The sequence below is a fragment of the Pelodiscus sinensis genome, chromosome 5 (assembly GCF_049634645.1).
Source record: "Pelodiscus sinensis isolate JC-2024 chromosome 5, ASM4963464v1, whole genome shotgun sequence".
Lineage (NCBI taxonomy): Eukaryota > Metazoa > Chordata > Testudines > Trionychidae > Pelodiscus > Pelodiscus sinensis.
Window position 1 is genome coordinate 11046870 of NC_134715.1, and position 25535 is coordinate 11072404.

General features: G+C 42.9%; 1 protein-coding gene across 1 annotated transcript in view; it reads right to left on the reverse strand.

Annotated features, from left to right (window-relative positions):
* Nucleotides 1-25535, reverse strand: part of RASGEF1B (RasGEF domain family member 1B) — a 327667-nt gene that overhangs the window by 239809 nt on the left and 62323 nt on the right. The window contains exon 3 of the mRNA XM_075929472.1: nucleotides 2082-2135. Within this exon, the coding sequence (XP_075785587.1) occupies nucleotides 2082-2135 (54 nt within the window). The remainder of the gene's footprint in view (nucleotides 1-2081; nucleotides 2136-25535) is intronic.

Here is a 25535-nt window from a genome sequence, read left to right on the forward strand (position 1 = left end):
CTCAGGCTCGAGTCTTTCAAGGAAAAAAGTCACTCTCAGCGTCTGTAGCAGGTCAGTGGTACTGCCAAATCCAAGCATTCAAAAATCACGAGTCAGGTCTCAATCAAGAAACTGGCTTACGAAAAAAAAAGATTAAAAATAATGTGTATGGGTTTGTTTTGTACACTTTACTTCTGAGCTTTTAGAGTGGATTTGGGTCACCTTTTACGCTTTTCTCTTCAACCACGAGGGCTAAAAATGAAAGCTAGGATTCTTACCTGATCACATGACTTCAGGAGACATAAAAGAAAAAACCTAAAATATCATCAGACGCACAACAGAACTGAGAGAGCTGGCCGTCTCTTTTGTTCAGCTATGTCTTAATCTTCACCATCTTCAATGACCACAATTCACCACTGGCTGAGGAACTGGAGAAGAAAACTGAGTGGGGATAGCGGAAGAACAGAGGTACTGCCCTTCACAACTCATCTTTTTCAACAAAATGACCATTGTCCCATAATCAGTCACCATATGACTTAGTGGAGTAGTTTCACAAGGACCCACGCAGTCAGGAGTGGGCAATACACCGGAGGCAGTTCACCAAGGTTAGCCTCTGATGGGCCACCAGAACTTTATTTACCTACATGTCCACAGGTAAGGCCACTTGCAGCTCCCACAGACTGCTGTTCAGCCAACGGAAGCTGCAGAAGTGACATGGGTCAGGATGCTGCTCCCCACAGCTCCCATTGGTCAAGAACAGCGATTCACACCAACAGGGCTGTAAGGAGCCACACCTGTGGACACACAGGTGAATAAAATGCCGGTAGCCCACCAGTGGCTAACCCTGGCAAACCGTGTGTGTGTGTGTGTGTTTGTTTCTGCAGTTAGACATATATTACTAGAGGCCATTCCAGAGATATTTCCTCTTGGAATTCAGAATTAACAATTGTACAATGCCTCCTTCCAAATAGCAAATCCTTGTCTAGAATGTTAAGTAAATACACAGCCATTAATGTCATTGTTTGGGTATGTTTAATCAGGAAAGCAATACTCATCAGGAAATGATGAGACAGCTGATGCTTCCACTGTCCCATTATACTGTGCATTTCTAATAATCCCTTTTCCTGAATGAAGGTAACTCCATCTCTGTGAGTGAAATGTCCTCCAGGTCAGTCTAGAATGACCAATACATTCAACAGGCTAACAGAGGCTGTGCCAGCCTCTCGTGCAAACATTTATGTCCTTGATATACCCATGAGACAGGGCAGAGCCAGAGCCAAGCTGTGGATCCAATACATAAAATAGCCATGAATATTTTATAGAAATTCTAGGAAAACATTTCATAAACAGCACACTACAGATCACCTGACTTTATCCAACTGCTGCATAGCCTAGACCAGAATAGATTATTTCTCCTTTCTCTAGCATGACTATACACTACTATTAGCACCACTTTGACAGAATTATTAGAATTATCAACTGGCAAAAATTGTACAGATGTTGTCTCGCACAGGAAAGATACTGCAAGGGGTATGGATTTTTTCTCATATAATCTCTGAATCGAGTGCTGATTTACTCTGTTTTACTCTGTGGACCTGGGGTAGGAGACTAACTCCAAGATGCAGTGTAGCCATATCTTACTTTTACTGGATCTTCTTCCAACAAATACTAATTCATATACCAGATCTCTTCAGGTAAGCAGGCAGAAAGCTTAAAAAATGATGGTGGTGAATCGCAGTCAGATTTCAATGCAAAAGATTGTGCTTTTAATAAATCACAGAACAACGTACCAAAATCCTAAATGTGAGCGAATACTGAATTGCAGATACCTCCACATGTTCTGTCAATAACATTTTTTCTAATCCTCTAGAACAGAAGCCATGTCACAATGAGAAAGCTCTTGCACACACTCAAGACAACATGAAAGGGAGTTTACCTTTGTTTGAACCACAGCCTGTCAAGTTTCCACTGCTGGGTAATGCATTATTTAATTATAGCAGCTGTCTGCTCTCAGTAAGATGGTTGTGTCTCTTGCTAGACATTCTGAGGCTTAGAAAACCTGTAGCAATTTAAGGAGATGTAAAGCTGAGGGGTTAGCTTACCTGTTTGCGGTCAGATAATGACTTCTCATTGGCCAAGGTACTGAAAGTTGTGATCTGAAAAAAAAATAAGAAATGTGAAAAATCCGTTAACCCAGACTAAATAATTAAGTGGCATATTCACTGCATGGCAAACAGAGATTTCCCCTCTACCAGTGCTGATGGCCAGTGCTTAGAGTCTAGACCAGTGGCTCTCAATATTTCCAGATGACTGTACACCTTTCAGGAGTTTGATTTGTCTTGCGTACCTACAAGTTACACCTCACTTAAAAACGGCATGCTCACAAAATCAGACATAAAAATACAAAAAAGTGTCCTAGCACACTGTTACTGACCAGTTGCTTACTTTCTCATTTTTTACTATGTCATTATAAAATAAAGCAATTGGAATATAAATATTGTACTTACATTTCAGTGTATAGTACACAGAGTAAATAAATCACTCTCTGTATGAAATTTTAGATTGCACTGACTTTGCTAGTGCCTTTTATGTAGCCTGTTGTAAAACTAGGCAAATATCTAGATGAGTTGAGTATCCTCTGGAAGACCTTTGCGTACCCCCAGAGGTACGTGCACCCTGGCTGAGAACCACTGTTCTAGTTGTCCCAATGCTCATTAAGAGCCAGATGCTTTCCCCATTAACTAACACAGAATAGCATCTTTCACTGCAAATACTCTTGTTGATTTCAATAAGGCTTGTCTTGGGTCAGGTACTGTCCAACCTGAGCAAGGGTGGCAGAATCATGCCCGAAAAATTATAGTGCTCATTGGAATTTAATAGCAAACTACCAACAGCAATGAACAGTCATAGGGACCCTGGCTCAGGAGCAATATTGTTAATTTCATGTTTTGCCTCCACATAGAGATGACTTCTTATTAAAGACGGCTGACTGTGCATTTAATCATGTACATATTCATTCATAATTCCAACTCATGACTCCAACATCCAGAACCTTCATCACGGGAAGGATTCCAGTGACAGCTTGCCCCATTAATGGGGGACTCTGGATTCAATCCCAGACGGGATTAATTTAACCTTCAAAGCACAAGGGCCACACCATGGCAAGGGGGCATGGGACTGAACCCGGCTGACCTTCTCTCTCATAGCAGGCCTATCTCTAATCAGATGTACCCTTGTCATGTGATCTCCATGCTCTGAGATGTAAAGCAGTCACAGGTCAGTGGCTGACTCCAGACTCCCTGAAATGGGACAGTGATCTTCTGACAGGGACGCATGTTAAATAGCCCACTTAGTAAAAGTCCATAAAAAGTAGAACGCATAGAGGCCTTAAAATGGAATGCTCCCTGTACTCAAAAATATCACTTTCTCTCCTCCATCCAAAGCATCAGACTCCCAAATTTCTCTGCCAGCTCACATGGCACCACAAGTATCAAGCAAAGGTACCTTCAGCTTTCCATTCCCTTCGTGTATGTCACTCAGTCTGGTAGAGAACACAAGAATACTCACATTTTATTAAGGCAATTTTATTAAAACACAGTGCTGACTATATTTTTAAATAGCCGACGATGTGCATGTGTGACATTTAGCAGACTCTCTAAAGGTTTAGGACAACCTAATCTTGTGTGAAAGCACAATTTGCCTTTAAGTGCTGAGATCTAGATTAAGATTTTTCCCCAGGATTTTTTTCTTCCGCTATCTAGTGTATGCAGACCCAAAATGCTGTTCGAGGCAGAAGTGTAGTGGGAAACATACTCTGTAGCTCATTTTTGCTGACCTATACATGAAGCAGGTTTTGATGGACACAAGAAAAACAGCTGATGGGAAGCCCAAGCTTATTATTGCTAGCATGCGGAGACACTTAAAGTCTTATTCAGTATTTCACTAATCACTTATTATTTGTTTAATATTAACATCTAAAGGAATCAATCAACAATTGTGCCCCATTGGCACTAAACAAACATACCATAAAAAACAACCCCTTCCTTCAAGGGAAACATTTTCTAGAGAAGACAGGCAAAGAGCAGGAGAAAATTATCAAACATACAAACAGAAGGTGGGGAATTGAGGCACAGAACAATTAAGTGATTTGCTCAAGGTCACACAGGCAGTCTGTGATTGAGCTGGGAACTGAATGCAGATCTACTGATTCCCAATCCACCATCTTAATTATCCTTCCTCTAACTGTAGTCCCTAACACTAATGTAATAAATTAATGAGCATTGCTAGGGAACCAGAACATTTTCCAACCCCCAGAGAATTAGCTCTTTTTGACGGCAAACACCCTCCTGCAATTCCCAGACAACACACATTAAAAAGGCAGTTAGGTGGAAACCAGAAATCAGTAACTGCCTGGAGATGCAAACTGCAGTACCGGTGCACACAAATCATTTTACATGCAGAACTGTAGAAGTTTTAGAGTCACATTTAAGCCCATTTTTTAGTCTCACGGTGACTAGACCTTGACTCTGCACAGGGATTTTCACTCTGAGGTTAGTCTGCAACCAAGCTATAAAGGTTAAGGAATTCTGAATTTAAAAACCAATCCCTGAAATAAGTGTTATTGATGGATGTTCAGTTTAGAGAACAGAAATAGAACTAGTGTGTTATATCCAACTCCTTAGACCGGGGTGGGGAAACCTTTTTTGGGTCAGGGACTACTGGCCCACAGAAAAATCAGTCCAGTGCTGCACACAAGTGAGAACAAAAAAAACAACAAACAAAAAAAACCCCCAAAACCATCCCTTACCAATATGGGCTTCCCTAGGCCTTAGCTTCCCCACCCCTGCCTTAGACTGAAGATGGGCCAAAACGTTTTAATGAATGATAAATCTCCATGAAAGTCAAGGAGGGTTTAAAGTCTAATTAACTTTCCCATGTCTTTTCTCTATGCCTGCAATGCTTCTTCACATTATATCAATGCTAACAATTTCTTGGGCATTTGAGCATGATGGGACATGATTCATGGGCCTATTAAGGAGCATAACATTATCTTGTGAAATAACTTGTATTGCTAGGGCCTAGCAGCTCTACAAAGCAAGAGAGGTCTAATGTGTCGCAGAGACTGGATTTTGTCTTGACTCTAGCCAGCCGGGCCTTCCACAAAATGCACTAGAAACTTTTTGCAAGCATTTAAATAATCATCTTTATTCCTGCTTATACCAGGTCACATTTCCTTCCAGGCCAACTGGGAACAATCATCCTTCTAGACTAATATGCTCGAAAACAGTCTAAAATCATACTCTATGTATAAATGATAAAATGATAATGCTTTCTTGGGATTTGTGAATACTTGAAATTCAATTAGTCAAGTGAAAAGCATGTAAATGTGCCAGCAGGATTTATTTTCCAAACTAATAACCATCTTCTGCATCCTATTTAGTTAATGAAAATTTGGAGCACTCAGGTAATTAAAGAGAAAACTCATGTGACAAAATGCAAACCATAGAAAAATCAAATCTTCTTATATCTTCACTGAATACTAAACATATCCCTTGGTTCACCTAATCAAGACATAATATTTGCTCAGTTGTGATGAGCTAAATTTTATGAGTTCAAGAGACAGGTTAACCTAGGGATAAACAATAGGTGGACCCTAGGCCAAGTCCAAACCACCGGGCACTTCTGAATGTACCCCAAAATCTTTTCATTTGATTATTATCTGATATTTTTATCATCATTATTTTTCTGGAATTTGGACTTTCAGTATACCTTAACCAAGAAATCTGGACCTGGCCAAAAAAGATGACTACCTCTAAGTTAGCCTTTCAAACAGAAATCACGTGAAAATCAAGATCTTTTCTGCATAGTTTTTTAGCTGTTTGTACAAAAATTTGCTTTCAGGGCTACATCCAACTCCTGTGCTGTCAGCTGCATGTATCTCCCACCTTTAATGTTTCATACTTGGTGACTGATTGGAGAATTGATAACTGGTAATGGCACCAGTAACTAAACTGATTACTTGAGACAATCACATTTCAGAATAATAGAATACTTGTAGCCTCTGTTAGTAGCACCGCTATAAACATTATAGCTAGCACCCCCATAGTTCAGGATGAGTAATAGAAACTGCTGACCAAATGTTTGCTGGAAGAGAAGGTCAAGAAAGATTCTAAGATACTTAAACTAGCCCATCAGCTGCTAACAATCACTGATGAGGCAGATAATTTTCGTCATCTGGGAAGCGAACCAATCATCTTACCTGATTGTGAGCAGGGCCAAACACCTACAAATTCAACTCAGCACTTTTGAAAATCAACCCATTTTATTCAGCAGCCTCGTTTTAGGCAACCAACCTTGAGAGTTTTGTCCTCAGTCTTCAGAAGAGTTACTCCATACCGATCACACTTCACTACGCAGCCCACTCGTTTAGTGGCCAGAAAAACAGCCATTTATTAACATATTCCTTTGTACACATTTTTATGAGTCATTTAGCCAGTGAAAATCTAGTTTGTTCAGTCGGACCACTTACAGGAGCGAGGACTCTGACATGGGAGCCATATAAGTCCACACAAAACTCAGTTCTGTCCCACATTCCCCTTTATGCGTGAAGACAGATGGTCCTCTGCTGAAGGCATTAGAAGGGTGGGGGATGACTCAGCAGATCTGCAGTCCATTACTAGCTCCGCTGTAGACCTCCTGTGTGACCTTGGGAAGTCACTGGATCTCTCTCAGTTCCCCCTCTGTAAAATGGGAATACTATTTCCATTCTCTCTCACTCCCCCTTTGTCTGTCTTGTCTATTTCAGCCATAAGCTCTTTGGGGCAGGGACCATCTCACACCGTCTTTGTACAATGCCTTGCCCAATGGGGTTGACTGGGCACAAAGGAGAGCGAGGATTACAATGTCTTGCCATCGACAGCTTTGTGTGAATTGCAATTGTGTTGGACGTCTCTTTCAATTCACACTACCTCACTTTCCCCAAGGTACTTTCAGCAAGGCATTCCCCCATCTTTTCCTTTCATTAGTTAATTCTCTCTGACCAGTATGTACCTGAATCTATTCATCGCAAACAAAGACTACATTAATACATAATACAGACTGATGCGATGAACGCAAGGGGAAAATTCACAGCTTGATATAAAGTTATTATTGTAATCACTGGCCACTACAAATCATTTCAATGGAAGCATCACAGTAATGACAGCCTCAAGTCCCTCTCTGATGTGTTCTCGTTGAAAAGCCCAGCACTGATGTTGGTGAATGAACGTTAATTTGCCATTATCTTAGCTGCCCTAACTGGCAGTCTGACGAGAAATCAATAGCTTCACAATTTAACTACTGGCTAGAAAGGGGAAAAAAAAAAAAAAAAAAACCACAACGGGTTTGCCATAAGGGTGCCGAAAACATTCTAGAATTATTATGCGGATGGAGAGGGACTTCCAATTTCTCATCTCCACCTCCTTCCGTACATTGCTGCTGACATCTCACTAGGATCCACTCATCTCAGCTGTAACGGTCTAACAAAAGGAAGCAATGCAAGGAGTGTGATTCAAGGCGGCATTCGTTTGGGTGGAAATGTCAAGGAAAATTCAGCTGATCACTAGGGTTCTGTCACCTGTGCTCTTCCCCTTACACACTGCCTTATCCTTCCTGATCAGCCTTGCTTTATTCTATCAGAGTCCTTTTTATCACAGTGACCCTCATTGTCACCTGACGCGCAGTAGGCTCAGGAGAGTGCTAGATACATTAATAAAAGGAAAAGTTGGGTTCTATTTTCTGATTCTATGTTCAGGATTGAATAATGTTCAAAGACGGTGCTGCTTTTTTAAAAAGTAGGATCCTTTCTCCTTCCCCCATAATTGAAGGGCCTCCACACAAGAAAGATTCTACTGAGGAGTCGCTACTGCGTAATAAATAGCAGAACGGACGATGTACCGCAAAGGCTGCATCTTGCCACCACAAAGCAGAGTCAGGAATCTCAGCAAAGTGCTACAAATATGAATTGTATTTGACTGTGTTGTGTTAGGAATGAACAGCGCTAATCTTCCACTAAAATTGATCTTCGTGTAAATATACAGAAGAGCTGATGCAAAGAGGCCTATCAATTGTGACATTAGTCAGCCACCTGTTATTTCCCACAGAGTCTAATTTAAGAGGTGGTCACATAATGCTTTTGCCATCGATTAACCCAGAGGCTTTTTCCTCAATAGATTTCTGCCTGATGCGTTAATGCATAGCTTAGCATGCAAAGACAGTGGCACCCACTCAAGTGCAAACAGAATTTACCCTCCATTTCCAAATCAATACAAGTTCAGATATTAGTGGCTTAGGAACTACACCACTAGCATGACATTTTAATCGGGTCACCCTTGGCCACACATGGACTAAGTCCATGTAGAGAACAGGCTATTCATCCATTGAACATACTAACATGCTAGTCACAAAGTGCTCCATTTCACCTGAAATCAAAATAACAAATCCTGTTACGTCACCATTTAACCAGATCTCGCAAACCTCTCTGAGGCTAGAATGAAAGGATTACATACAATTTTTTTTTATTTAAAGATTCACAATAGAGGAAAATGCTTGGGAGATCGTTTAGGTTTTCTTCCAGATAGTATGCAAGGAACCAAAGAATTATGGAAATCTAACTATTCTCATGTCCAAACTGGTTGGCACCAATGGGCATTAATGGTTTCTGAATGCTCCCACTCAAAACCCACTAGCAACTTTCAGAAGGTGCCCTGACCTCAGCTTTAACTGAAAGAAACCACTCTGTGCAGCTGTAAAAGGCAATGTAGTATCAGCGCTGTTTCAATGCAGTGCCCCCGGTGCAATTGCCTCATGAAAAGTTACACATTTCCTCTTGCAGAAATCAGAGCAAACCATCCTGCTCATTGAGTGAGTGAGAGCCACAGCGTGCAGACCAAAGGGGGAAAGATTAGGGCTTTTTCTGCCAAACTGCAGAAGTTTCAGCCTGTTAGACACAGCTTTGTATTTGTTAACAGAGCTTGCTAGCGTACATATGCTGATGGTGAGAGTTAACAGGGTAACAAGATTGCTGCCTGCAAATTATTGTAAGTGGATTTGCAATGAAATAATAAATCTCAAGCTTTTACTGAGAACTGGAGCAGAATCCAAATCCCTTGTTCAGGTTCAAATGAAAGTTTGGTTACCTTTTGTTTCTTTTACTCACTTTGTGACTCTGCATATCTTGGTTTAACAAACAATCTGGGAGAGATGCTAAAATAGTGTGTAAGATTAATTATTTGGGGCCTGATTTTTACGACCCTCTCTCGCAGTCAATAGCACCTTGTGCCACAAGTAGCCTATTGAAATCCAGGCCCAGCTCAAAATGAGCAGGTTCAAAAACTTTTACAAGGCTTTCCATTCACGTGCAGAATAAATTTTATGTGCACTTACGTATGTACAGATGTGCACCACCCGGAGAAACAAGCTGCCAATGGTAGACAGCTCTGCCAATCAGTTGGGTGGAATCTGAATCTCTCCTGGGCACCCACCCAAGTACAAAGCTTAGCAGGTGTAAGCAACAAACAGCACTATTGCCATAGGTGTGCTGCCTATGCCAAGTACATGTAAATCAGTGTGGCTGGGGTGCTGAGTATGTCCCTTGTCCCTGGAGCAGCCTGAGGGCTGCATCAGTCTCCAGTAATGTCAGTCACAATTAAAATATCAAGACACACCCAGAATTCCTACAGAATTTAATAGGAATGAAAGGTTCGATACGAATACTTCAGATCCCTAGCATTCAAAAATAACATGATTTTGGGGACCCTGTCTTGTAAGATTTGTTTTATTTTAAACTTTGGGGATTTTAAACCAGATATAGTGTTTTCTTATTTGCTTCCTAGTTAAGCCTTTAGGATATACTCATGTTTTTCAGCTTTTCTCCAAATCCACAAGGCCTAGAAACTTACTTTTTAAAATATTCCTAAGAAATTAATCCAGGAGTCAGGGCACCAAATATCTCACAACTCACTTAAAATTACAATATTTTTATAAAATGTTGTTTGTATATAAAAACTGCCATAGACATGATTTTTAAGACGTCTAGCTGTAAACAGACAATGAGAACTTTTTAAAAACCGTTCCAGGGAAGGGATAAAGTTCTCTATTCAAGTCGGTTGGAATTTTTCCCTGTGCCAAGACATCATGTTATAATTAGCTCATGGCACGCTGTCATGAAGTCGTTTTAGGTTCTGTAACGTTGTTTATATCTTTTAGGATTCACACATATAGCTATACCCAGTTGCATCCAAGATGTGCCTAGTATGCTGAAATAAGGCAGGGAGTGTGGAAGACCAAAGCAAACTCCTTTCTGTCTACAAAACTAGATAATTCCATAGATTGTCACGCATTACAAACTACAGGTACATGTAATTAAATATCTTCCGCATATATACACCTGTGATTTAGACTGAATTTTCAAGCTTATTTGCACAGGTGTGCAAAGCCGAACGTGCTGCTGCTCACATATGTCACAAATTCAGATAAACACCTGCAGTTAATTGAAGTAAAGGTTCACGTTCATTTCAAATTGTCTCCAGTGCACATATTTGTATCATCACTCTAAACCTACATGTTTTCTTCTTGGTTTGGAACTTGATATTCTACAAGCACCTGTGTTGATTTTGCTTTGTTCTTTGTGGAATTAGCTGGCAGGCACTACTAATAATTTCAGCGCAAAACTGTTTTGAACACATCCATGCACTAAACTCTTTTTCATCACAATCATGGGCAAAATCAACCCCCTGCCAGGAAGTAAAATTGCATACAAAGGACATGGCTTTAAAGAGGTAGGATAGACAGGGATATTAAAATGACTCTGCACAGATTTTTGGTTGCTTTGCTGAAAAAAAATTAATCTGTGATGCCTTTTTTATACTTCTAAGTAATAAATAATGTATTTTTTTCTAAAAATATTGATAAAAATGGGCCAAATGTCTGAGCATAAAACAAGTTACTGGAGAAAACCAAGGGAGGAAAAAATAGGGCAAAACAATTTAGCTTTATATAGAACGACTGGATGGGGGGAAACACGATCATTGAAACAAATGAGCTGCACAGAGACGGAAAAGAACAAGACAAATCTCAGCCCAGATTTCAGGAACCCTCTTCCTAACTAGATTTATGAAGATTTCTCCTTTAAACATCCCTCTCTGCATTGCACCTGAGTCTCCTGAAACAAAGCAAAATAAAAGAGAAATCAAAAGTGCAGCAAATAATATTTTTTTGCTTTTGGACTTTCTTTCTCCTCTCACTAAGGCCAGGTCTACAGTAGACCTGGAAAGTCAGGTGAGGTATGCAACTCCAGTTATGTAAAATATCTTATCTATCCTCATTATGCAATCAATCTTGTACATGAATTTATGGCTTTCCCCATCTACCATTATCTTCACAGGCATTTTAATCATGCTGAGCCCTGTGATTCCTGGTAACTAGACTCCTTCTTCTTGATGAAGTCCATGAGGTCTGACATTTAGCAAGAGGGTTAGTCTTGAAATTGATTGTCCTGTGCACAAAGTCTACTTACTTTCACCTTGATGAGGATGACAATGGAAAAAAATAGAGCGAGACCTCTGGGAAGTGGAGTTCTTTGAGGCATCTGTAGCAGACTTTTTTCCACGCAGACCAATGCCATGCATTCTTTTAAAAACTGCACTACCTTTGGTGAATAACAAATACAACTCTGCAGTTTAAACAGCATGTGTAGAGTAACCTTGTATTCTCATTTTAGCATAAATGCATAGTAGCCTCATAGAACTGAATGACACTGCTCCAGGCTTATGTCTGCGTGAGAGCAGACACTGGCCCTCAGGCCACCATATACTGTATAAAGCGTACTCACAAGCACCTACATTTGTTTGCTTCCCTTTTTTTGTGAACAACTGCCAGTTAATTTTTTTTAATGGACTTCCAACAGTTGCATGTTCTGTAAATAAACAAGTATCTACCATCAAAGAATGAGCCTTGATCAGGTGATAGAAATGTAGCCGTGTTAGTCTGGTGTAGCTGAATCAAAAAACAGGACTGTGTAGCACTTTAAAGACTAACAAGATGATTTATTAGGTGATGAGCTTTCATGGGCCAGACCCACTTCCTCAGATCAAATAGTGGAAGAAAATTGTCACAACCATATATACCAAAGGATACAATTTAAAAAAAATGAACACATATGAAAAGGACAAATCAAATTTCAGAACAGAAGGGGGATGGGGTGGAAGGTAAATGTCTGTGAGCTAATGATATTAGAGGTGATAATTGGGGAAGCTATCTTTGTAATGGGTAAGGTAATTAGATTCTTTATTCAAACTCAGGCGTAAAGAATCTAACTACCTTACCCATTACAAAGATAGATTCCCCAATTATCATTAGCTCACAGACATTTACCTTCCTCCCCCACCCCCTTCTGTTCTGAAATTTGATTTGTCCTTTTCATGTGTGTTCATTTTTTTAAATTGTATCCTTTGGTATATATGGTTGTGACAATTTTCTTCCACTATTTGATCTGAGGAAGTGGGTTGGGCCCACGAAAGCTCATCATCTAATAAACCATCTTGTTAGTCTTTAAAGTGCTACGCCTTCCTATAGCAATGTGGCTAGTGTTTGTGGCAGAAGTTGGTCTGTAGTTGGACAGGCTTATTATGCCTTTGCAAGTACTGAAATGTTTTATGTGCATTCTTTCTGGTGTAGGCTAGCTAACTCCTGGATGTGGTTTTCAGAAGCACCCTGCCTTGGCCCACCTTTGATCTCAGCAAAGTTAGTGGCAAAACTCCCATCAACTCATCCCTCAAGAATGTCAGGGTTGGATTCAATTTAGTATTGGGAGAATGACAAATATGCTACACACTGAAGGCCTCTTGAGCTGGTATTATGGATCTGATGCATTTAGCGACAGGACATGGCAGGCAAGGCTGGGGCATGATGGTCTCTAACTGGGAGGAGACCTCTGAAGCAATGCTTCAACCACCATACTGAGAAACAGTCAAAGAAACTTCTGTGGAACCCTACCTGAGGTGAATGGGCAGATCCATCACAACCAAAACATTACCAAAAAAAACCCTGTGGAGTTTGGCAGAATTTTACCCATAAAGAAACGGGAAGGAGGATTGTTAGTATCAAAATGTTTCATTTCACCATTTTCAAAACAGTTTGATTGTTCGTTTTGAAATAACTTTTCAGGGGGGACAATACTTTTACACTGTATGTTATATATCAGGGGTGGGCAATAATTTTTCCTGGGGGGGGCACTCCAAGATTTTGGTAAGTGTTCAAGGGCCACATTTCTACTGAGGTTGGGTGCAGAAGGGAGCTTGAGGTAGGAGATTGGGGTGGAGGAGGGGGGGTGGAGTCAGAGGGAGTTTGGGTGAAGGAGGGGTGTGTGATCTGGGGCACAGGCTTGGGGTGCAGAGTCCAGGAGGGAGTGAGAGTGCAGGAGAGGATTCTGGCCTGGGAGAAGGATATAGGAGAGGGTCTGGGAAGGAGTTGTGACCTGGGGGAAAGGTGTTTACAGAGGGTTTGGGTGGTGGCCTGGGGCAGGTAGATGGGGGAGGGAGAAGAGGGGGGATGTGCCAGAGGTAGGCTCTGGCTGGGAGGCACTTACCTAGGTTGCTCCCAGTCAGCAGCCCTGCAGGAAACTGAAGGCTACAGTCACAAGCTGCTCCATGTGGTTCTGCTCCAAGCAGGGTGAAGGGCTTCACTGGCTACCCCTGATGCAAGCAAAATCTCTCTGCTGCTATTGGTCAGAAACTGGCCAATGAGAGCTAAGAGATTTTGCTGAGGGGTGGGACAGGGCCCAAAGTCTCCCTCCTTATTCCCAGAACAGACCAGCCACATTTAAAGCGGCTGCTGCCGAGCTGTGCTTAACAGTCCCTGTGAGGCAGCCAGAGGCCGGATCCAGTGGCTTGGCCCACTGCCAGCCTCTTGCCCACTCCTGTTATATATCATAATACAAAATAAATGTATTTGTTATATACAAATATCACAGGAACAGCAGGGAGACTGCCATTCCAACAGAACGGGTAATGCAAGTTGCAATAATTTGCAAGACAGACATGGGGCTGGGATGCTCTAAGGAATGTGCTTTGTAAAAATCCTCTGAAGATGAAAAGTTCTAGGCACTGTCTCTGCAACCTTCGCTGTGCAACACTTGTGCTTTTGCAAGCAGGTTCTATTATTGCTGGAAACATTAGTCATGGGGGGAGGGATAGCTCAGTGGCCTACTAATCCAAGGGTTGTGAGCTCAATACTTGAGGGGGCCGTTTAAGGGTCTGGGACAAATCTGTCAGGGATGGTACTAGGTCTTGCTATGAGGGCAGGGAACTGGCCTCAATGACCTCTTAAGGTCCCTTCCAGCTCTATGAGCTAGCTATATTGCCATATAATAATACAAAAAAACCCACACATGACACTTAGGCTATACTGCTAGCATCTGGGATTACTGTAAGTAATAGGAAACATAGCACCATGTTGTACTGACACCCCCAAAAGTTTAAACTAATCCAGTGCATTAAGTAATACATGTATTAGAGAAACACCAGGGGAGGTAGGCATTCATCAAAGACTCAAAAACTGTGTTCATTCAGTGCAAAGACTGAATTTATAGCTACAACCATATGACAGCTTCTTTCCTAGAAAGCCTCTCTCAAATTTTAGGAGGGTTGCTATATCGATACATAAAAAATATTTGGCTAGGCTTTTGTGAGTAAAATGAACCAATGTTGTGTACATCACACTCTGGGTACAGTGCAGCTCTTAAAAGGTAAAGTGTTATCTTGCCCTGAAGGTTACAATGGTAAGTATAAAAGTAGTGTGGGAGATGGGGATGCTGCTGTACCCCTGAGCTTGAAGTAGTAATAACAATCATCACCAAACACCTGATTTCCATCAGCAGCACCCCACACGCACTATACAAATTGTTCCAGCAGCTATGCTCCCTCTGTGCTGCACACCCAGGTGGCTGCGCGCTTCCCTATAAAGCCCCATGCAGGGGCTCAAGGCTGCAGCAGGGAAAGATGTCTCTGCAAGCCCTGCAGCTGCCATGCCCAGGAGAGAGGTGCGTCTTCCTACCAGCCCCAGCGCAGAGCTGCCGTGGCCAGGGGAGAGGCATCCTTGCTGGCCCCACTCAACCCAACCCAGCCCAGCCCTGCCCTGCCCTGGCTGTCCCTGACCAGGCCCGCTGGAGCTTCTGCAGCCACAGAGAGGCACCTCTCACCTGGCCTCGAGCTGCTGCAGTATAAGAGGCTTGTAGAGAGTCCTCTCTCCACAGAGCAGCCTGGCACCCCTAGCCTTTTATCCCCAGGCCCTCCCCAGAGTTTGTACCTTCAGCCAAAGCCTTCAGCCATAACATGACTTTTGTTATGTGATACATCACTGCATACTGGTCCACATGACAGCATTTTGCACATGGACACAAACGTGAGAGAGAACACTGTTCCGCACCCTGTAAAGCCTTCTCCTTTTGCAGAATACTTCTGTGGTAGAAGAAGCTGCACTGTCTGGTCCAAATCCTGGTCCCCGCATGGCAACAGTTTTGCTATTGACTTACAGGATTCGGCCCGTGAGGAATTAATTCACCATCACTAACAGCTTCTTCAAAATCAATCACTCTCTCAAACAATTTATTTTTTACTTCTGAGTGCTAACGCAGCTCTCCTACCAGGATTAGCCATTGACAATCAATTCAGAACACCGTTAATGCCGTTTGATGGGCAAAAGATCAATTTTCAGAGCGCTTATAAATAATGCATCCCCAATGCATTACTGACATCAACAGCAGAAAGTGAGTAACAGGCAAATTCTGCCCTTCCCTCAGTCTGAAGTCAGGGGCAATGCTCAGTTTACGCTGGTGTCAACGAGGCTACGTCTAGACTGCAGGCTTCTTGCAGAAGAAGCTTTTATGGGAAGAGATCTTCCACAAAAACTTCTTGCACAAGAGCACGTCCACGCCGCAAAAGCCCATAAAAAAAGTGATGGGCTTTTGCAAAAGAGAGTGTCCAGACTGCATGGACGCTCTCTGGAAAGTAAGCACTGATTGGTATGCACAGAATGGCCACCAGGTCACCTGTGCTTTTTCCTGTTTTTGCGCAAAAACTCCCTCTTCCCCATCCACACACGTCTTTTTGCGGAAGAGCTCTTTCACAGAAAGGCTTCTTCCTCGTAGAAAGAGGAATACCAATTGCAGAAAAGTGATAGAAATGTGATAGAAATGTAGCCGTGTTAGTCTGGGGTAGTTGAAGCAAAATGCAGGACAATGTAGCACCTTAAAAGCCTCCCCACAGCTACTCGGGAACAAATCCTCACAGAATCACCTTCTGACCCCCGACCAGGATTGTTCTATCTACTTCCCAAGATCCATAAACCTGGGCACCCCGGACGTCCCATCATCTCTGGTATTGGCACGCTCACTACTGGTCTATCCAGCTATGTAGACACTCTTCTCAAACCCTTCGTAACCAATACCCCCAGCTATCTCCGAGACACTACTGACTTCCTAAGGAAACTACAAAACATCGATAACCTCCCCAATAATACCATCCTTGCCACCATGGATGTAGAAGCTCTATATACCAACATCCCACATGAAGACGGATTACAAGCAATTAGAAACACTATCCCAGAGGACACTACTGCCAACCTGATAGCAGACCTATGTAACTTTGTTCTCACCCACAATTATTTCCGGTTTGAGAACAACTTATACCTCCAGATCAGCGGCACAGTCATGGGTACACGCATGGCCCCACAGTATGCTAACATCTTTATGGCTGACCTAGAACAACGTTTCCTCAACTCCCGTCCCCTTTCACCCCTCCTCTACCTACGGTACATCGATGACATCTTTATGATCTGGACACATGGCCAAGAAACACTGGAGATATTCCACAGAGATTTCAACAACCTACACCCCACCATCAACCTCAGCCTGGACCATTCTACACGAGAGATCCACTTCCTGGACACCACCGTACAAATCAACAATGGAAAATTAGACACCACTCTCTACAGAAAACCCACTGACTCATACAGTTACCTACATGCATCCAGCTCCCATCCAGAACACACCACACGATCCATCGTCTATAGCCAAGCCCTTCAATACAACCGCATCTGCTCTAACCCCACTGACAGAGACCAGAAGCTTCAGGATCTCTACCAAGCATTTATAAATCTCAACTACCCACCCAGAGAAACAAAAAAGCAAATTGAAAGAGCCAGACGAATACCTAGAAACCATCTACTTCAAGACAGACCCAAGAAAACCTACAATAGAACACCACTTGTCATCACCTACAACCCCCAACTTAAACCTGTCCAACATATTATCAATAAACTACAGCCTATATTGGAACAGGATACCATACTCAAAGAGGCTCTGGGAGACAGACCCATAGTCTCCTATAGACAACCACCTAACCTCAAGATGATTCTTACCAACCACCACAGGACATACCACACTAATACCAACCCTGGTACCTTCCCTTGCAACAAACCCCGTTGCCAGCTTTGTCCACATATTCATTCTGCTGATACCATTATTGGACCTAACCAAGTGAGTTATAAGATCAAGAACACATATTCCTGCGCATCCAGAAATATAATCTACGCTATCATGTGCCGAAAGTGTCCGTCTGCTATGTACATTGGACAAATATCTCAGACACTTCGCCAAAGGATTAATGCCCACAAAACAGATATCAGACAAGATCACAAAGAGAAAACAGTTTCTTGCCACTTTAACCAGAAAGGACACTCTCTAAATGACTTAGCCACCTGCATTCTGCTACAAAGACCTTTTACATCTGCACTTGAAAGGGAATCCTCTGAACTGTCATTCATGTTAAAATTCGACACTTACCAACAAGGACTTAACAAGTCTTTGAACTTTCTCACCCATTACCAAGACAGTTTCCCCAATTATCACCTGTAATACCATTAACTCACAAACATCCCACTCTCCCTACCTTTAATATCAGCAATTCACAGACACTTACCTTCCTTCCTTCCCCTTCCCACCCCCCCGCATCCCCCTTCTGTTCTGCAATGTGATTTGTCCTTTTCATATTTGTTCATTTTTTTTAAATTGTATCCTTTGGTATATATGGTTGTGACTACTTTCTTCCACTATTTGATCTGAGGAAGTGGGTCTGGCCCACGAAAGCTCATCATCTAATAAACCATCTTGTTAGTCTTTAAAGTGCTACATTGTCCTGCATTTTGCTTCAATTGCAGAAAAAACGCTCTGTTCTTTTGATTCTCTTGTGCAAAAACGCGCTTGAGGTGTGGACCCCGTTTTTCCGCAAAAACTACATAGTGTAGACATAGCCTGAGCGTAGAATGGAGTTCACTCAGACTGCCAGATCTTGTTGCAAGCAATTTCTATTTCCATACCCGTTTTTCTCTCAATTGCTGCTACATTGTGGCTTCATCGCAGGTTTTAGATTTTTTTTTCTCCTGTTCTGGAGGATCAATTAATTTGGAGCAAGAGAACAGGTGAATGTTTCCTTCCAAGTAGGAGTGGAGTCTACAAGGTAGGCTAGACCACACAGGCCTTAGTCTGCCAGGACAGACATTCCATGTTTGCTAGCAATGGTAGCTGCTGCCAAAGGAGCACAGAGCAGTGTTCAGCCTGGGACACAACAGTTTCTCAGCACAATCTCTTTCTTCTCTGCCAGTCTACATCCACCACCCACTAGTGCAGCTGGATGTGAGCCATACTCCCAAACAGCCCCCACCCTCCCCGCCACCAGCCACAAGTTAGTGTGCAACGATACATTCCTCCGGGGTTTAGCAGGTGTTCTTGGAGGTACAGTCCCACATCTCCCCCGCCCCCCGCGTGCAGAGACACGTATCACATGCATATAGTAACATACACAGCGACTCCACGGGTGCTCTGTGGCTGGAGCACCCAAGGGAAAGGATTAGTGAGTGGGGAGTGCTCTCTTCTGCCCCACCCCCGCCACCCCCGAGCCAGAGGCTCCATGCTTATCAACAGCTCCCACTCCCTCCCCATGCTTGTGGAGTGCTGCAAAGTACGCATTCCCAGTATTAAAAGGTCTGGCAGGGAGTGGCGGGGGGGGAGGGAGCGATGGGGCACGCTAGCGATGGGGCACGCTCTGGGAAGGAGCTGAGGAAGAGACAGGGTGGAAGTGCAGCAGGGGCAGAGGGCTGGAGAAGGGGTGGAGCACGGGCAGGAGCTGGTGAGAAGGTAGGGTTGCCAGATGGTGTAACCAAAAAATACCGAACACCTGCCTGCCCCTCCCTCCCCAAAAAAACCACCAGGGAAAAAATTCTGTTGAGGAAAAAAAGGGGTGGGGGAGACCAAAATTGTTAAGCCAAAAAAAAAGGGGGGGGGACCTCAAGAGTTATTAAGCTTGATAAATAAAATAAAATAAAAAGCATGGCCCCTTCAAGAGATGCTTTTGAGGTTTTTTGGCCCTAACAGGCTGCCAATGGCCGTCTGCCATCTTGTTTTCCTGCTCCGGACCAGACAGCTCCTCTGCAGAACCAGCTAAGCACCCAGTATTTTCCTCTCCTGGACAGGACAAAAAATCAGAAAATACCAGACATTTTAGGTGTCTGGTATTTTCTGAATTTTTTTTACCAGACAGGTGGTGAAAATACTGGACTGTCCGGGTCAATACCAGACACCTGGCGACCCTACGAGAAGGAGGGTGTTTCAAGCACCCCCAGCAAAATGAGAAGTCAACACCTATATCTTAGCATAAGAGTGGGGCAATAATTTTTGCAGAGGGAGCCACTTCACAAATTTTGATACGTGGTCATGGGACAGCTCCAGAGCCCCTAAAAGGGGCGGGGCTTCTGGCAGAAGGGGTGGGGCTGAGGGCTACAGAGAGAAAGTATGTGTGTGAGAGATGGACTTTGTGACAGACTGAGTCTCATGCTTCAGACCGAAGCAGCTCTGCTGACTGTATGTTTCCCTCTATGACCCCTGCTCAGCAGAGATGGGGTACAGAGGTAGGGGGGTACCCTGACTTCACCGCTCCCTTCTCCCCTCCACCCCCACTTTGCACAGCTAGCAGGAGAATCCTGGGAGCAGCTCAGCTGCAGGACGGAGCAAGGTGGGGAGGGGCAGCTGAAGACAAGCTGCTGGCTGTAAGCATTCACCTCTGCTCATCAGCTGGGTGGGCTGGAGAGATGGTTGGCAGGCCAGATCTGGCCCCTGGGCCTGAGTTTGCATGAGGGTCACATGGTCTGTATTCTGCCCAATAACAGGAGACTATAAAAGACTGGTGCCCCCAAGAGATGGGACTGTCCTTCCTAGTGGCAGCACAATGCCTGTCCCAGCCAAGACTGAGGGATCTACAGAAGACGGTAGATTTCAGCTACCAGTCGCTGATCAATTCCTGTCTTCCTGTCTCCTCACCCTGTTATTCTGATGTATCCTGTCCATGAAGTCTGTTGTCCATTCTCTGAACTGGGTTGGAGTAGGCTGTGTAGCACTGTACCTTTCCTGTAGTGAATGCCTTTGTTCTAATGGGTTTGGGATTTTGTCAGTTTAAGATAACCTGTACCTGAATGCCCTTTAACTAACTGTTTTGTTCAGGGCCCTAGAAGTTACTGTTTAAGTCACTGCTAATAAACCAGCCTGTTTTGTAGTTAAGCCTGCCTGAAACTTTCTTTCCAATGACAGAAACGGTTTGAGGGAAGAAGTCTGCTGGATGGGACTTTGAGGTATGGAAGCGAAGGCACATCCAGTTAATCACTGGCAAGACAGAAGTACAGCATATTCCTGATTAACAGGCTAGTGAAACTCCTCGTCTAAAATGACAACCCTAAGTCTATAGCAGAAAGGAAAGGAAAGGAGAGATATAGAGGGTCAGAGCACACAGGAAAGATGCTACGCCTTCAAATGTGGACAATGTAAATAATTTATATTTCTATTGGAATGGCTTATGATCCCAATCCACCAACCCTGTAATTTAGAGAAACGGCACAAACTAAAACAGCATAAACACATTAGAATTATAGTGTATGTGTGCGTGTAAAAGGCCGTCTGCAAAGAGGATTGAGGGGTAACCATCAAATAAATTCCTTGGGTGGGGGTGGGGGTGGGGGTGGAGGCAGGTGGCCTAGCTCCAGCCCTGAATATAGGGGTATTTGCAAAAGTGAGCAGTAAGCACAGCCTTGGTACAGAGGCTGCTGTTCTAATAAAGTGACGTACGAGTGATAAAATGTCACTATCCCGTATTCCCCATCAAACTGACTTCCCTCTCCCCAAAGTCCTTTTGCTCCATGCCTGCAGGCATGCTGGCTTATGATGGGCAAATGAGGCCGTGCCTGGAGAGCTAGCAGAAGGAGTGCCTCACCACCAGGCTGGCTCCATTTAGCGTCACAGAAACAAAGGAAGGACCAGCGATTGCCTGGTTCTCGGGAGCTCTGAAGTCAGAGATTCTGCATACGTCTACACAGCAGCATTATTTCAAAATAACTAGGGTTATTTTGAAATAACTTAGTCCGCGTCTTTACAGCAGGAAGTTATTTCGAAATACTGTCAGCTGGAGGACGTCTTACTCCGACTCCTGTAACCCTCATTTTACGAGGAGCAAGGGAAGTCAGAGGAAGAGTGCTCCATTTTGAAATAAGGGCTGTGTAAACGCTCCCACTATTGAAATAAACTGTTTCAGAATACACTACGCAATGGTCGTAGCTCACTTTGCATAGCTGATTTCGAGTTAAGCCCTGCTGTGTAGCTGCACCGTCTCAGTGGCAAAAGGGAAAGCCACAAACACAAAAATAAATGGGCATGAGGGAAAGCAATCCAGAGAGAGAAAAAACCCATCCTCAGCTCCCAGCTGCCACGTTCACCCGCTCTGCGGGAGCAGAGGGAAGAAATGACAGGTCTCAGTAATAAATGGAAGGCCGGCATCCCGCCATCATCCTGACACACTGTTGGCAGCTCTACACATCTCACTTAAACACTGATCCTATTCCCCCAGCATAGGGACACATTCTTCTTTTCAACTGAGAGTCCTTAATATGCCTGAAGGAAAAGCTTCAGACAGAGCTGCAATCTTTCTGCCTTGTGGATTGAAGCTTGGCAGCTAAAGCATTCGGTGTTGTACGCTTGCTGGCATTCTTTGCAGCAGGGAGAAGTGGTCTAGGTGTGTTTGTTGGATCTGCAGTATCAAGGCTTTCCCGTACCACGAAAACAGGGGCATATTGCTGGCCCTCCCAATTTTGGGACTCCCTGATTATTTCTGAAATTTCCATGACTGGTATCCACTCTTCCTGAAGACAGTGAGATCAATGGGGTGGATTCTCTGAACTGAAGTAAAAAGGAAATACATGGAATGGGACAGATTACTGCACAGTTATAGAGATGAAATTCCAATGTCATGGTCTGTACCCAGCCGATGCTTTCATGTCAATTCTGTATTTCCATCTGTGCCTCGTGTAGCTTACACTGGCAGGTATGGACAGATATATCAATCAATCAATGGGAAGGGACAGTATCTTAGATACAAATGTACTTCTGCTATCTCTGGCCTTGCTCAATTTTTGAGACATCTGAAACCATAGGAGACACAGCCAAACAACATGCCTTTGGTCTAGGATAAACTGATATGTCAACTCTACTTGAAATGCCTGGTCTGAACATATTTTCAGTACTCCTACTATTACACATCATCCATACATCACAATTCCAGGCAGTCCCCGGGTTATGTACAAGATAGGGACTGTAGGTTTGATCTTAAGTTGAATTTGTATGTAAGTCGGAACTGGTACATATTGTAGGGGAAACTCTAGCCAAACATTTCTCCAGAGCTCAGTTTTATTCTCCCACACCTCACTTCCCTCAGTCCTTTATTCTCAAGCTGAGGTGTCTGCTGAGAAAAGCCGCTTCGCGTCTCCCTGGTCTGCTGGGGGGAAGCAGCTAGTGCGGGGTTGCTTCACCCCGTTTGTAAGTAGGGATCCGATGTAAGTTGGATCCATGTAACCCGGGGACTGCCTGTATATTAATCACCAGTTTGTCACCAGCTTTCATAAAGACTTTACTCTGTACACTTTTATAGTATAATAGTATCGTATGCAATCAGTTGATTCAACTGGCTATTCTTTGGGGTTCAGAATTTCTGGACCCAAATTGTCCCAGTAGGGTCATATCATTCTTTATTTATGATTAATCAATTGATCTTCATGAATCCTAAACTTTTTTCATATTTTAAGCACAAATATTTATTCCTCTTATTCACACTGCTAGCTCATTATAATTATTCTGTTGAAAGTTTCCATTATCAAGCAGGAAGCAGGGGAAAAAAACCACTGAAAGATTCAGGCAACCACTGACAAGATGAGCAATGATTACTGAATGGTCAGAAGCAAGATGAACATAACAACTATCCAGTGGTTACTCATGAATAGCAAACACAATCTTGAAATCAGCATCAGTTCCTGAAAGATGAGCTTAAAAAAAAGAGAGAGAAGCTAAATCTCTGAGGAGTTGTATTCTACACAAATAGCTTGGTAGCTCTGCTAGCAGAAATACCAAGCAATGCATTTTCTGGGTAACGTGACAATAAATGGAGGTGGCTTCTGAAGGACCGTGGTTGTTTTTAGGGACCATACTAAAACAGAGACCAGGCAAAGTGGTATTATTGGGGTGGAAGTCCGTTTCAGATCCCTGTGCTGGGAAATATACTTTTGGGAGCGAATCTTTTAGAGACTTCCACGTTTTGTGACCATGTTTCCTTTAAAAAGAATATTGTAAAACCATGGTTAGGAATTTCATAAATCAGATCTATGCTGATGACAGGGAATTGCTCCCTTTCTAAGAAAAAGAATGTACTGTGAGCAAACAAAACTATTGGGAAAACATACAGCAAGTAGCAGTTTCAGAAAGAAGATGTTGCAAATGAAAAAAAAACCCCAGAGTAGAAAGTAGTAGATACAGATGCTGGAGATTTTGGGGGGTACAGGCAGCAAGAGACAGACAGAGATATGGACACAAATATCTGTGCAATGAGTATGGAGCTGAGCAAATCATACATAGGGAATGACAGATTTGAGGCATTTAGCTTGTTTTTGTTCACAAATTGTCCACCTCTGAAATTATTCATCACTCAAAATTATTCACTGAATAATTTCTAGGATTTGTTCTTACTCTGCAAATTGTTCATGAGCAGCATGTTGTGGGTGTGTATGTTTCAAATTGAAGACATGTTGGTTAGTTTTGATTGACCATGAGTCACATGTGTAGTATTGGGGTGAGCAGTGATGACATTGACTGAAGTGGACAAGTATGTATGACAGGACTGGAAGTTCTTGTGTAACCCACACACCTAGTGTGGTTCACTGTCCCATGCAGTGTCACTTAGCCCACAGCAACAAATAAGATCAAGAGACCTCTACAGCCTAGGCCAGCGTTTCTTAAACTTTTTAAGACCAAGGAACACCAAACAATTCTTTTTTTTAATAAGGAACACCAAGGATTTTTGGTTGAGAAAAAAAAAGGGGGGAGGCCTGGGGAAAAGTTATTGAGAAAAAAAAAAAGGTTGCCTTTCTCTTTAATGGTGGCCATTTTGAACTCTGTTTAAGAAACACTGGCCTAGACTGAAGACTATAGCTCAAGCTGTAGATGCTCCTCTACCAAGGTTCCAGGTTCAAATCCACCGGGTGGTAGTGACACTAGCAAAAGGGTGGGGAAACTAATGGTCCTGTGACAACTAGGGTCTGAAATAGAAAACTGACCTGTTAAGGGTTGACTTAAATTAATTCCTCTGTGTGAGACTTGAGGGTATGTCTACACTTGCACCCTAGTTTGAAGTAGGGATGCAAATATAGGCATTCAAAATAGTCAATGAAGCAGGGATTTAAATATCCTGCACTTCATTAGCATAGTCTTGGCCACGCGCTATTCCAAACTAACACGGCCCCGAGCGCACTTGCACTTTCGAAACAGCTGGCGTTCGGAATAGCGCGCGGCTGAGACTATGCTAATGAAGTGCGGGATATTTAAATCCCAGGTTCATTGACTATTTTGAATGCCTACATTTGCATCCCAAGTTCCAACTCGGGTGCAAGTGTAGACATACCCTGAGTGATTATTAGGCAGCAGTGACTAATATGATCAATGGTACTGTGTCTGCTCCTGGACTGAATGGGTGTAACATAAATCCAGATTTCCAATGAAAATATTTGTATTTTCAAATTCAAATATTCAAATTCCCCAGAGAACAATAATACCTAGTAATTCACTGCAATATTCATAGAAAAGAACCACAAAAGGGAAAACACACAGAATATTCCTTTCATATCCAAGCCAATGTTTGTGAAGAATTTAATGTTGCGAGCTGGGTGAAGCTTTTTATGGGGTGAATTAAAACTTTGTCAACATTATATGAAGCCATGTCCTTCACTTAAGATATCTGCAGGAAACACTGAAGGGACTCTAGAGCATCAGCTAATGTAATCATCATCATATTTGTTACTATTTTGTTTAGGGCATCCGACTGAATTTCTGTTTCCTTCTTCAGGTAGAGGCACCGATCTTCCTAAATGTTTTTTTTTTCCTC